Source organism: Calypte anna, chromosome 4A (genome assembly GCF_003957555.1).
Source record: "Calypte anna isolate BGI_N300 chromosome 4A, bCalAnn1_v1.p, whole genome shotgun sequence".
NCBI classification, from domain to species: domain Eukaryota; kingdom Metazoa; phylum Chordata; class Aves; order Apodiformes; family Trochilidae; genus Calypte; species Calypte anna.
The window spans coordinates 42802647-42815515 of NC_044248.1; the positions used below are offsets into that span (position 1 = coordinate 42802647).

Here is a 12869-nt window from a genome sequence, read left to right on the forward strand (position 1 = left end):
TGTCATAGTAACTGCTTTAGAACTTTATTGAACTATTTGGGAAACTGCAGTTTATGGAATTTTTTTGCATTTTTCACAAATCCTGGCAAATTATGAGAAGTGGTCATGGAAAATCAAAAGGTGGATGTCAACTTAAAGAGCAACTGAATTTGAATTTTTTATTTGTAAAAATAAACTTCTAGAATTAGTGATATTGCATCTAAAATGCATTATAAAAACGCATCCACTCAATGTGGGCATTACATCATGTAAAACATGCTTTTTTTTTTTCTTTTGCTCTCATATTAATCTAAACTTGGTAATTATCTAGATCTGCTTTTTATTGGTGAGATGGAAAAAAAGGCAGCTGACTTAAAAGGAGAACTAGAAGAAGCACTGAAAGAGAATGCACTTCTACAAAAGCAAGTGAATGAGCTATCAGAATTTCAGAATCTATCAAATACTGTTGAGATACAGCAGAAAGAGGTAAAAAACGCCACAAAACCCACACCTCTTTTCCTTATTCCTACATTGTGCTTGGCTGGTAAGATATTAATGTAGGTCTAATATGAAGGTTTAAAGTCAAAGGTTGTCTTGAATCCAATAACCAGAGTTATTTCTAGTCCAACATTAGCCTGCCAATTTTACATTATCACCTTTAAGTGTGTGTATGCATAATGGTGTTTGATCCTGGTTAGTGTTCTATAACTTCTTGTTTAATTGGGCAAAGAGAATCCCAAAACTCTCACTTCAAGCAGAATTGCTGTTAGGAGATCTTGCAAATTCTGTAAAACTTGTAAGGAAGCTTTCCTGTTTCCCGGCAGGTCAGGCCTTAGTTTACAAAGTTTGCTATAAATGTGTCTTGCAGGGTTTGTCTGCAAACACTTTCTAGGTTTCTTTATTCTTAAATACCTGCTATTAATTATGTGCAGTGACAGTTATCCAGGGCAAGTAATCTTACAAACCTGTGAATGCTTTGCAAAAAGCATTCTCAACCCCTCCAATGGCCTAATTCACTAATAAACACAACTTAATCAGGTGGTAACAACTTTATAAACATTGGTACATCTAAATATTGAGCTCGGGGCTTACAGTTAGGAGTATTTGTCTGCTCTTAGCTCAAACATTTGGAAAAATTTTCCAATACTTAATAGTGGAATTATTTAATGAACATCTGAAAAGTTGGTGGAGACCTTTTCAGGTTTTGGAAGGAGCTTGTTTGTCTTGGGTCTCTCAATGCTTGTTTTCTAGGCAGCTCCCTTCCAAAAAAGCAAAACCTAATGTGTGTTTGCCCTGTACCCTTTTGTATATCTGCACGTGAACATGTGTTGGGGATTGGTTTGGTTGTTTTATTTTATGAAAAATAGTAATTTAGAAAATGCTGTTAATATTGTTTTCCTGTCAGATTCTTGAAAAATGTGAGGAACTGCACTCCTTAAAACTGGAAAGAGAAAAACTACTTTCTGAAATAGCTGATAATGAAATCAGACTGAAACAAATGACTGAAGAAATTGGAAAAACAAAAGATGATCTAGAGGATGCGCAACTTAAATGTGTAAAGTCTGATCATGAATATGTAGCTCTTAAACAGCTCCATCAAGAACTAGAGCAGAAATACAGAGCTGCATCAGAAAACAATGAAGAAATGAAGCTCCAAGTGGAAGTTCTATCTAAAGAAGCACATGAGTCTAAAACAACTTTGGAGGAAGTGAAATTAGAGGTCAGTTTCAGCTTGTTCATGTTAACATACAGGATAGGAGGAATTCATTTTTAGGATAAGAAAACTCATAACCTCTTAGAGAACATTATAAGTAACACTATTGAAATCCCTCTAGCATAAGTGAATATTTCAGGAGAGAAAAGGTTACAGGTTTATGTAACTCAGTCTTTGTAGGCAAAGAAATTTATATGTTGCTCCAGCTTATACATTCTGTACTTGACCTTTTAATACTTTTCCCATTATTGCATTATATATTTGCAAATATATTTATAAAAAATATGCTGTTGTGACCTACTTTATCTAAAGTATCCTCATAGTGGACCTGGAAGCTTTTTAGTACAGATGCTCTTTCAGTCCAAAGAGAATCACTACATAAATTGGTAATGAGAAAGGGGGGAGGGAGTGGCACCAATATAGCTGCCATATCCCAGCCACAGGTGTGGTAATTTCTAATTTGATAATTCCTGAGTTTCATGTGTAGTGCTATGTTTTGTTAAGACTCTTGATGCTAAGGAGAAACCACCTTTTCTAAACTCCTAAGATTCATACTCTCATACACCTAGGTAGTTTTGTGTTACACTGAATGCACCTGTTTCTTTCCTCCACAAACTGAAGCTCTCCTGCAAAATGAAAGAACTGGAAGAAAAGACAGCAGAGCACAAACAACTGCTTGAGGTGAGAGAAGATTTCATGCAGGCTCAGCAGAAACTAAATGAAATGGAGCAACTAAAAGAGCAAGAAAAGATTAGAGAATTGAGACTAGAGGCCAAGGATTCAGAGATCCAGTCAGTTCTTCAGCAACTTACTGAATGTCAGGAAGAAATAAAACTCCTAACCCAGGAAAGAGATGACCTGAAGCAAAAAGAGGAATCTCTTCAGGCTGAAACAGACCAACTTAAAGAGGATATAAAGGACACTGTTTCAATGGTATGGATTCTGCTTTTATAGAAATTGACCACATGTGTTAACAGGAAGACTAAGAACACTTAAACTGTATTTCAACACAGTTTTTTAAGGGGAAGTGGGAGTGTGTGTGGACTCTTTATAACAAAGGAGTGCTTACTAATGTTGCAAAACGTGTTGTCTTTTTTTGGTTTTTTTTTCCTTTTATTTCAAAGAATATTTTGGCACATGAAGAACTGAGAAATGCCCAGAGTTCTCTCAAGGAATCCTGGGAGACTGTCAAGAAGTTGGAGAAAAGTGTTTCTGAAAAAGAAACTCAGATTCTGAGTGTTGAAGAGGCACTAGGGAAAACCATTAAAGAACTCAATATGCAGGTGAAGTATTATGTAATCATTTAAAAATGCTTTTAATGTGTTTTCTAACACTGAAAACAAGCCTACATGGTCTGCTTATCTCTTACCACTGTGCCCTTTCAAAGCCTAGAGGCAGAAAATGGGCAAAGAAGTACAGCCTGATCCACTCCTTTACCAGTATCTGTTTACCAGATCTCTGTAGATCTCCCAGCTACAATATAATGTACACTTTAATAAACCTTTGCTTAACTAATATGTCCCATGGCTGTCAATGTGAGTGGCAGCATTAGATGGCAAATGGAACAAGAGAGAAGGGCTACCCAAGGGTTGGAGTGATGGTTTCTAACACTCAGACCTCATCAGATGGGTTGCACGTGGCTGTAGAGGGCAGCTCAGTTCCCAACATAAAGCAGAAAGCTGAGACATGGGAGGGGAAGGGGGGGGTTGTGCCTGTTCCAACTACTGACAAAGGTGCTGGAGAGAGAATCTGTGGTGTGCAGGGCTGGACTTTTGTTAAGGTGTATCAACTGCCAGATACTGTAAGCCAGTGGTAGGCAATTCAGCATTTTCATGATTTGGAACAAATGTTTAAAAATAATCCAAGAGGTGCCTCATTTGGCTTTCTCCTCTCAGACTTATTCTGGATAAAAATCTGGCCAAGGTTGCAGAAGAGACTAAAAAATTACAGTTTAAAATAGAATAGGTGTCAAAGGCTAAAGATGAAGTTCTGAAGTTGTTCTTGTTTTGTAACACTGATTTGATGTTAAACATGTTATAGGGTGAATCAAACCTTTTCTCTGAGCAACCTGATCTTGTTAAGATGTCCCTGCTCACTGCACGGTGGTGGTGCTCTAGATTAAAGGTCTCTTCCAACCCATCCTAGTCTACAATTTAATCTTGGTTTTGAATTGATGGAAAATCTTTCCACATTTTCTATAGATATCACAAATGGCAGAAGAAATAAAAATCATCTCATTGGAGAGAGACCAGCTTGCTGCAAAAGAAACAGAAAATAACACCTGTAGAGAAAGTGATCAGCTTCAGATGCTTAAGGAACAAGTGTGTTTACTTACACAAGAGAAGAGTTCACTGCAGGACAAGCTGGACAGTTTCCATATGAAAAAAGAAGAGTATGGAGAAGGAACTCTGGTAATTATGCTAAGGCTGTAATGGAAAACATGCTTATTTCAACTTTCACTTGAATGAAATCTTTTGCAAAACAAAATTTGCCAAACAAACTGGAGAAAAGGGTCCTGTTACTTGACTGCAGAGCATTAAATACTAGGATTATTATCATTTACTTGAAATAAATGCCACTTGTTGTTGTCAGCCAGTAGTAGGATATGACACGTTTTTTCCTGTAGATAGAATTTTAACTTGATAGAGGATGGTGATTTGGCTTGATCTGCATATAAATGGGGTTCTTTAGATAAAGCTATAAGTTACTTACCTGGAATGGGTGATTCTGCTTTTTCAAAGAGATAGAACTGACTTTTTTTCCTGGTAGTGTATGTGAAGGGACATTGCAGCCAACATTTTCCATACTTGAACATACTATTGCACGTGTGCATATATAGATAGATGTATATATGCAAAGTCTATATATGTACACTTTGAAAAAAGTGATGTGCATATAAATACTAATGAGAATAGTGGAAAAATTGCAAGGAAATAATTGTCTTGATGCCTTTACTATGTATCAGTGAGACCAGAAATATGGATAAGGTATCTCTGGTTTATGAGGACTGTTTCATTGTGGGTCTTTTAAGCTAAGCCCCCTTAGGCTTAATCTATTCCCATGGAGTTCTACATCTGGTGACTTGTTTCAGAAGTCCTCACTTCAGATTTTACTTGACTTGCTTGAAGTTGAAGAAACTTTAATTGCATATTGAGTTCAGGCAAATATTATTCTGAAAAAAAACCCCACAAATCTCAAACATTGCTTTTCTGTTTATGTAATCAACCTGTCAAAGGTCAGATGTGCTTCTCTTAAAGCTTCTTCCCCAATGCATGAACTTCTGTCTCTGTGTAAAATAGAGACCACAGATTGAAGAAAAAACAAGTGAGCAAGAATTAATTGTGCTGAGAGAAGAGCTAAACCAGGCACAAAGGAAACTGCATGAAATGGAGGAAGCAAAGGCCAAGGAATGTCAAAAAGAATCTGAAAAAGTGGGGAGAACAGATTTTACTCCAAAATCGTGTGGTTGTCAGGAAGCAAGCACTCAGACAGAGACAGATGGAGATAACCTTAAAATGCAACTGGAGAATCTCCAAAATGAGAGAGATCAGCTACGAGAAACTGTCCAGAAGACAAGTAGCATGGTAAGAGAAAGCCCTGTTCCTTTAGGGTAAGACCTTTAGTAAACTTCTGCTTTAAATTTTGGAAGTGTATTTTAATATACGTTAATTGTGTTGTGTCCAAAGAATTCAGAAATGCAGGAGGAGTTGAGATGTGCTCGTAACTCTCTCAGACAACACCAGGAGACAATTTTGGAACTGCAAGGAGGTCTTTCAGAGAAAGAAACTCAGCTCTTAAAAGCACAAGAGGCATTGAAGCAAACAACTGACGAACTGCAGCAAAAGGTCAGGTGCAGCATTGTGAACTAAAAGTTGTACCCTGTGTCCTCTGCAGACTTGGGTTTGTAAGCATTGAGTAAATGTAATAATGAAAATTAATCCAAGGTTTCTCCCCTTGTTATTCCTTGTACTGCTTCTTAAAATAATTCCATAGAAACAGAGGCAGTCATAGGATTATCAAAACTAATTTGACCTGCAAGTTGCAACCTGTATTTACTTAAAACTAAAGATGCCTCAGTGCTGAATGGTTGAATGTTATTTTGACACCAATACTGCTCTTTGACCTCAGTGTGTTTTCCAAGTCTTAGAACTTTTAAAATTCTAATAATATATTTTAGTTATGTAACTGAAGATACTTGAGCAAATAAAAGGCAGTTGAGCTCATTCTTTAACTTGCTGCAGTATTGTAGCTTTTATCTATTTATTTAATGTCTGAAGCTGTTGTGGCTTTGAGACTTGAGTGTAAAAAAGCCTTGTTTTCTATCTGCTGTGGATACAGCAATGAAGGCATTTTTATAGAATTTTTAGAATGGCCTCTGGGTTTTTACACATCTACTTCTGTCTACCAGTGAGACAGAAGCACTGAAATGTCAGTGGCCTTTAAGCAAAAATGTTGCATCTTTTGTTACTATGGCAGTAATGGAGGTGTCTTCTGTAAAATCCAGTTGTAGCAAACTCTGTACAGGTACTGTTTGTGAAATATGACCCAATAACACTTGTTTTAAATCAGCACCTGATTACTGGGACAACAAAGTTTGATTGTCACTTTTTTCCAAATTAACTCTTCATTATTTCTAATCATACCTAAAATAGCTAAAAGTATTAATTCTGGTTCTTATTTGTTCTTTCAGCTCACAGAAGTAACTGAAAACCTGACTCATGTCTCTTCTGAATATAGCAAGCTACTGGCAGAAAAAGAACAACTTGAAAGAACAACAAAGGAGCATACATGTCAGCAGCTTGAGAAAATTGCTTTACTTAATCAGGAGAAAGATGAGCTACAGGAAATGGTAGAGACTTGTAAAGCAGAAAAAGACCAGTTAGAGGCTGACTGTCAGGAAAGCAAGGAGCAAGTATGTATAAAATCTCCTTTTTAAGGGCATGTTGCACCACACTAAATAATGTTAGTCATGAAGCCTTCTGCTATTCACTATCTGTTCCTCTCCAATATTCACAGCAGCAGTAAACTAAAAATTTAGTTTCTAGTCTAATCTCTTTCCTTTTGGTCACTGTGCACAGCTGTCTGCCACCTGCTGGACAGACTCTCTACAAGTGGCTGTCACATTTCTTACCTGCAGTGCCTTTGATTTAGCACTGAGCAGAAGAGGTTATCCAGGTTTGCTGATACCTTAGGGCATAATTCTTCTACCACTTCAACTCTTTCTGAGGAAGAGAAAGCTAAGCCCAGAAAATAAACTGATTAGCTACAGTATTTCTCCATCCTGATACCTTATGTCCTGGCAGATGACTGGCTTGAGTATTCCAAGTATTCCCATGAAAACTGCTTCTGACATTTTGTTTCAGCCAAAGTGTTCTGTTGTGTAGTCAAGAAAAAACAAACTGGTAACTTCTAGAGTTAAAAGCAAGCCTGGTAAACATATTTTTAAGAAGCTTTGCAAGTTATATTAAGTCGTAAAAGCTTTCATACAAAATATACCAAACCTCAGGTAGAACCACTGATCACTGATGTGAGCAAAGTAGGATCATAATTGTTAATTTAGGTTTACATTTTGTAACTAAACAATTGGAAAAATTGTTCCTGTAACTGGTGGCAGCTGTCACAAGAATCAGGATAGCTGATGTTTCTGGACTGTGTTCCTTTGCCATTCATGAACTAAGCATGGGGGAATGACAAGTGAGGATTTTTCTGATGTAGAAGGATGATTACTCTCTAGTTCTCTCACAAAAATTCAAATGCTTTGACTTATTTTTGAATCCTGATAAGCAGAACTAAGTCACACTGAACACCTATATAATACCTTCTTCTGCAGTCCTTAAAAGTCCTCACAGAAATGGAAGAACTACAGAAAGAACTAAAGCATCAGAAAGAGCAAGCTGATATCCAGAAGAACATGCTAGCAAGTGAAAAAGAAAAATTGCAAAACACTGAAGAAAAACTAAATGAAGAAATAAGCAAACTGAAAGAAAAGGCAAGTACAGTGATAAGAAACTCTTAAAAATAAATCAGAGGATGTCCCCTCAAGAACTCATTACACTAATAGATAATTACCCAAAGCCTTTGGTGGTTTATTGGTCCAATAGATGATGTCACAGTAAGATTATTTAGTAACAGAAGAGTTCTTGATTATTATGTGTTGATTCTGTATTTTTAAAATGCTTTTAATAGGTAGCTCAGTTGAATGAGGACTTAAATTTGGTAACCAAGGAAAGGCACCAGCTACTGGGAGAACTGGAAGAAAAGACAAAGGGTGATAGTGGTAAACTTCAACAGCTGGAGAAACAGTGTGATTTGCTGGGACAGGAGAGAGATCAGCTCCAGGAAATGCTGGAAGGTATTCAAGCAGAGAAGAACAAAGTGGAGATGAACCTACAGGAGAGTATTAATAAGGTGCTTTGTCTTTAATCAAAGTATTATAAATAATAAATAATTATAAATACTTGGTAGAGGAAGGTGGTTGAATCTTAAAGCTGTCTTGAAAAACACCTTACAAGTTGTATGCCTAGACTGAAGAATTTTGTCATGCTTTAGATTCTGTGTTGTGGAATGGTATTTTAAAATATATACATTTTTTCAGAAATGTTATCTGAGGCTAACAGTAAAAATAAATTAACAGAGTGGTATCCACTGAGCAGCAGTCCTTGTTCAGATATTGAATAGTAGGTTTTGAGTACCAGTTGTCCTGTAAAACTTCCACTTGACTAAAAAAATTCAGAGGTTTAGTGAAAGGGACAAAATAAAAGGGATAAAATAAATTGATAATTTAACAGCACTGACAACTCTGACAACAGTCCAACTTGAAGTTGTATTAAATAATTTCTACATAGTTCTTGATATGAACCTTACTGAAGTCACATCTCTGCTTTGTGTTACTCATTTGTGTAAACTGGGGTAATGGGGATTACAGAAAGTATGTCAAAACATGCTTGAGCATACTTTGTCTAATTTTCTACATTACTAAGGATTCCTCAGCTATCTGCCAGGTTCTGCTTAGAAAGGAGATTTTCAAAGGCAGAATTTGAAATTTCTTCTCATCAAACTAAAGCAAATGGTTTTTTTTGCCAAGTATTTTAACTCCTGTGAAATACTGAATGGCCTGATGTGTGAGAGGTACAGCCATTCCAATCTCTTACTCTATTTGTATTCCAGATTATTGAAACTGAGAAGGAATTGAAGTGGCAGCAAGAACTCCTCAACAAGGAGAAAGTCAAAGCTGAAGAAAGGGAAGAAACATTGTTAAAAATGCAGAGAAGGTCGGGGATTTTGGAGGACAGCCTAACAAACAGGGTAAAGAGTTTTGGGTTTGTAGCAGTTCTACAGTCCCATCTTCTGACATTTTGTCATTGAGGTGCTAAACTTGTTGCTCAAGATAAATCCCATTTAACTTTTAATTCTCAATGTGTCACATCTATCCAGTGTGTGCAGGCTAAATAATAACAGCACAGGTATTTATTTGGGTCTTAAAAGGCACTGTGTAGACAGTACCTAAGTGGGTTTGGAATGCTTGGTGCTTTGCACACTTTTCAATTTATGTTAGTCAGTCCTACATTTAACTCTTGCAAACTCAGTCTTTTTGCAGTTTTCACTTCATTTTTCACCTGTCACTCTCTGATCTACAAAGGAAGAAGTTTATAAATAAGGATTGCTTCAGATTAGCAAATGTGTTGCTATTCTATTAGAGTAGATATCAAGACATTTCCATGTCCTGTCTTATGCTAATATTCTATTTCTTTCCATTTTCTTATGATGTGAACCTATGTTCTCTACCTTTTTGTTTCCTTCATCTTGCTTTATTGCAGACCAAAGTAAACTAAAGTAGAATTTTCTGAATGCAGTGCTATTCCTCTTCCTTTTAATATTGTTTTTTTCTGAGTGATTACCACACCAAAGTAATAATCAAACTTCTCTTGCTGTTACTGTGAATTTTAGAGCTCCTGGAAGTTTGTTCTTTGACACAACTGATCTAAGTAATTCATAAGGGGTTTTACAGACCAGGACTAACTGGTAATTCTTTGTTTTCTCCACTATTTTTTAATAGATTCAACAGTTAACTGAGATGTTGAATAGTGTGTCATCTGAAAAAGACCAGTTACTGGCTGAAAGAACTAGTCACTCCTCCCAACTTCAAGAACAAATATCATTAATTAATCAAGAAAAAGAAGACATCCACAAGCTTCTCCAGGAGGCCATATCTGAGCGGGACCAGCTCAAGACAGAATTACAAAAGAATTCTGAGATGGTTGGTGTTGCAAATCGTATGCTGAAGCTCTTCACAAACTAATTCTTGAATGGTAATTTAAAAAGGTGTCTTTATTTTAGTGTCTGGAAACAAATGCTAAACTGGAACATGCACTGGAACAGCTGAAGCAGAGAAACCTGAGTGATATGTCTGTCCAGGTAAATCTACTGGACAATGCTCCACAGATGATTGATGACACCCTGAAGGATAAAACCTTGAAAATTGAGGTAAATTTACTGACTTCTGCTCATTTTAAGCATGTGTGTAAAACTTAAATACCATTTGTTCTGGAGCATAAACATGACTTCTCTGTCTGATCTATAAAGTTGTTTGCATATGTTGTTAAGATGGTGCTCAATATTGAATCAGTTGATTTGCTGTTGCTACTCAGTGGCCACACATCCTGTTCTGGTAAGGTCAGGGGTCTCAGTTGAGATATTTCACTTCATGTCTTTACTGTTCAGCCACTCCAGTGAAAATAAGTAGTCATGTGACTTCACCATTTCATTTTTACAAAATCCTGCCCAAATCTTCCATTACCCCTCTCCAAAAATAAATTGGTTTCTAATAAATTAGCTTCATTAAGTAGCTTCTCAGCTCAAAATTGGGAGCCCCTGTAATTCCTTAAAGCTTTTGTTAATTAACTATCCTGAATGTTTTCTCACAGATGTGAGAATTACTACTGGAAGTCTAAACAAAGGTTTTGTGAATACGTATGAAACACTTGAAAGATGACCAGTGTACTGCAGTCTGTTCATCTCTGCAGCAGATTTGGGCATCATTCTATGCATGCTAGTGAAAAAGAGATCCTGTTTAGAGACAGAGTTTTGAGCCTTTAAACAGCAAAGGTGTTTATTTTTGGATCTGGGGAACTCCCAGCTCAGGCTGGACAAAGAGTTCCCCTGGTTCAGGGAAAGGGTTGGGGTATTTATGCAGTGACAGGGGAGGTTACAACATCGTTACCTTCTCAATTCTTGCTGACTTCATTATATTGTTATAAGGTGATATCAGACCCCAGCCATAGCTTTCTTCTTATCTGTTGGTGGTGACATCTTTATGTTCTTCTTGTGCAGATGTTCAGATTCTTTGGTGCCCAGCTGGCGCCTAAATGGCCTTGGCAGTGTCTTGTTTTAAGAACAAGACTTGTTTTAAGAACAAGACTTACACTTCTAATTATTTCCAAGATAGAAATTAACCCCGTGAGGACCTTGTGTTGGTTACATTGTTCTAGTGGAAAATGCCATGTCTCAGCTGCTTTGATCACTTCTTTCTCAGTTTAACCCTGAATTTCACTGGTTATGAATACAAAGTCATTAACACGTATTACAAGTTTTAAGTAAATTCACACAAACAGCTTGGCCTGATCTCCTCTTCTTACAGGAGTTAATCCTGTCAGGATCTTTCTCTTTTTCACTAGAAAAGCCCTCAGTGCTGCTTCATTTAACACCAAAAATACTAAAGGACCAAACTGCAAAAGTCAGTTTTGTAGCTTTCTTCCTTCATGCTGTCTTTCTATCCTACATCAGAAGTAGGGAGCTAATAGTGAGGGATGCAAATAATCAGTTGATCCCTTTTAATGTCACTGCCCTCTGGCTCCTGCAATGGGTAAGATCTTGCCTTTTTCTTGTGCAGTTTTCTGAAGTATCTTGTACTTACTCCTGTTGGAGACAGGGTTTGTTAGTTTCAGTGTTTTTACTGTGGGGTGAAGAGTTAAACAGAATCCTGTTTATTTCAACTAAGAACCTAAGATGGGGAGACAGTGCCCCTTGCTTTAAAAGGCAAAACAATCTCACATCATCATGATTTCCTGGTGAAAGAAATTTCAAGAAAGGATCAAATGATCAAGGAGGGAGCCCATTCAGGAGACAGCCCAGCTGACAAATTTGTGTACAGACAATTACTGCATTTCAAGCCTGGTCTAAATCATAAAAATCTGATCTGGGGAAATACAACTGGAAAACCTCATTCTCTGCTGTTGTGCCTGACCTTGGTGTCTTTGTTCCTGTGGCAACCTGAAACTGAAGTCTTGGTTCTAGCAACTGTTCTGTTGTAAAACAAATACCTGCTGTATGGGCTAGTCCTGGAGTCTGGTTTATTTCAAGTTTTGTTTATAATTAATCACTCTTTCCTTATGTTTCGCTTTCATTTAGGAGCTGCTTGAGAAATTCCCAGCTCTGGGGAAGAGGTATGAATGTCTGTCTACTGTTTCTCTCAATCTGAAGCATGAACTGACCACTCAGAAAGCACTGGTTGCTGCCACATTGACTCAGTTTTCAGCTGAACACAGCAAACAAGTCAAAAGGCTTCAAGCTGAAAATGAGAAAATCAACAGTCATCTCCAGAGCTTGTTGAACAAACTGAAGGTACTAACTTCAAATGATTAAAATTATGAATATGGGAATGTTTCTTGGGTTTTGTTTGTTAATTAGCTCCCAACACCAATAGCCAGGATACTATAAGCTCTAACTTAGCTTTTGGTTTTTTGTGAGTGTGTATCTTATGGAAAAAAAATTGATAGTAAATGCATTACAGTCCTGGAAAGTTAACTAAATAGCTCATTAATCTTATTTTTTGACTGTAGTTCAGCTGCTTTTCACAGTGTTATTTCATCAATATTAAACTATTTAATAGGGAAAATTTTTCTTTTCTTGCTCCATAAATTAAACTATGAACTCAAGTTATTATTGTGGGAGAAAGGTATGCAAGATGCCTTGTAGATGCATGTTTAGTCTGTAAAACTGCCTGAATAGTTTTACTTCTGTAACTTTGCAGACCTTCCCCTGTTATATGCAGGAGTTCACTAAATTCTGTTTCTTTATCATGAAATATTAAGGTGCCTTTTTTGTTGTTGACAGATTGGGGCAGTATACAAAACCACTGGATGTGTGTGTGTGTGTGTGTGTGTATATATATATAAAT

The 12869-nt window shown here is 36.9% G+C and overlaps 1 protein-coding gene across 1 annotated transcript in view; it reads left to right on the forward strand.

The window, feature by feature from the left end:
• CENPE (centromere protein E) overlaps nt 1-12869 on the forward strand; it is a 33415-nt gene that overhangs the window by 12554 nt on the left and 7992 nt on the right. Inside the window, exons 22-35 of the mRNA XM_030449951.1 lie at nt 311-465; nt 1385-1699; nt 2315-2626; nt 2818-2976; nt 3895-4104; nt 4993-5277; nt 5380-5538; nt 6384-6605; nt 7524-7686; nt 7884-8101; nt 8861-8998; nt 9750-9950; nt 10031-10177; nt 12101-12313. Of these exons, the coding sequence (XP_030305811.1) occupies nt 311-465; nt 1385-1699; nt 2315-2626; nt 2818-2976; nt 3895-4104; nt 4993-5277; nt 5380-5538; nt 6384-6605; nt 7524-7686; nt 7884-8101; nt 8861-8998; nt 9750-9950; nt 10031-10177; nt 12101-12313 (2897 nt within the window). The remainder of the gene's footprint in view (nt 1-310; nt 466-1384; nt 1700-2314; nt 2627-2817; nt 2977-3894; nt 4105-4992; nt 5278-5379; nt 5539-6383; nt 6606-7523; nt 7687-7883; nt 8102-8860; nt 8999-9749; nt 9951-10030; nt 10178-12100; nt 12314-12869) is intronic.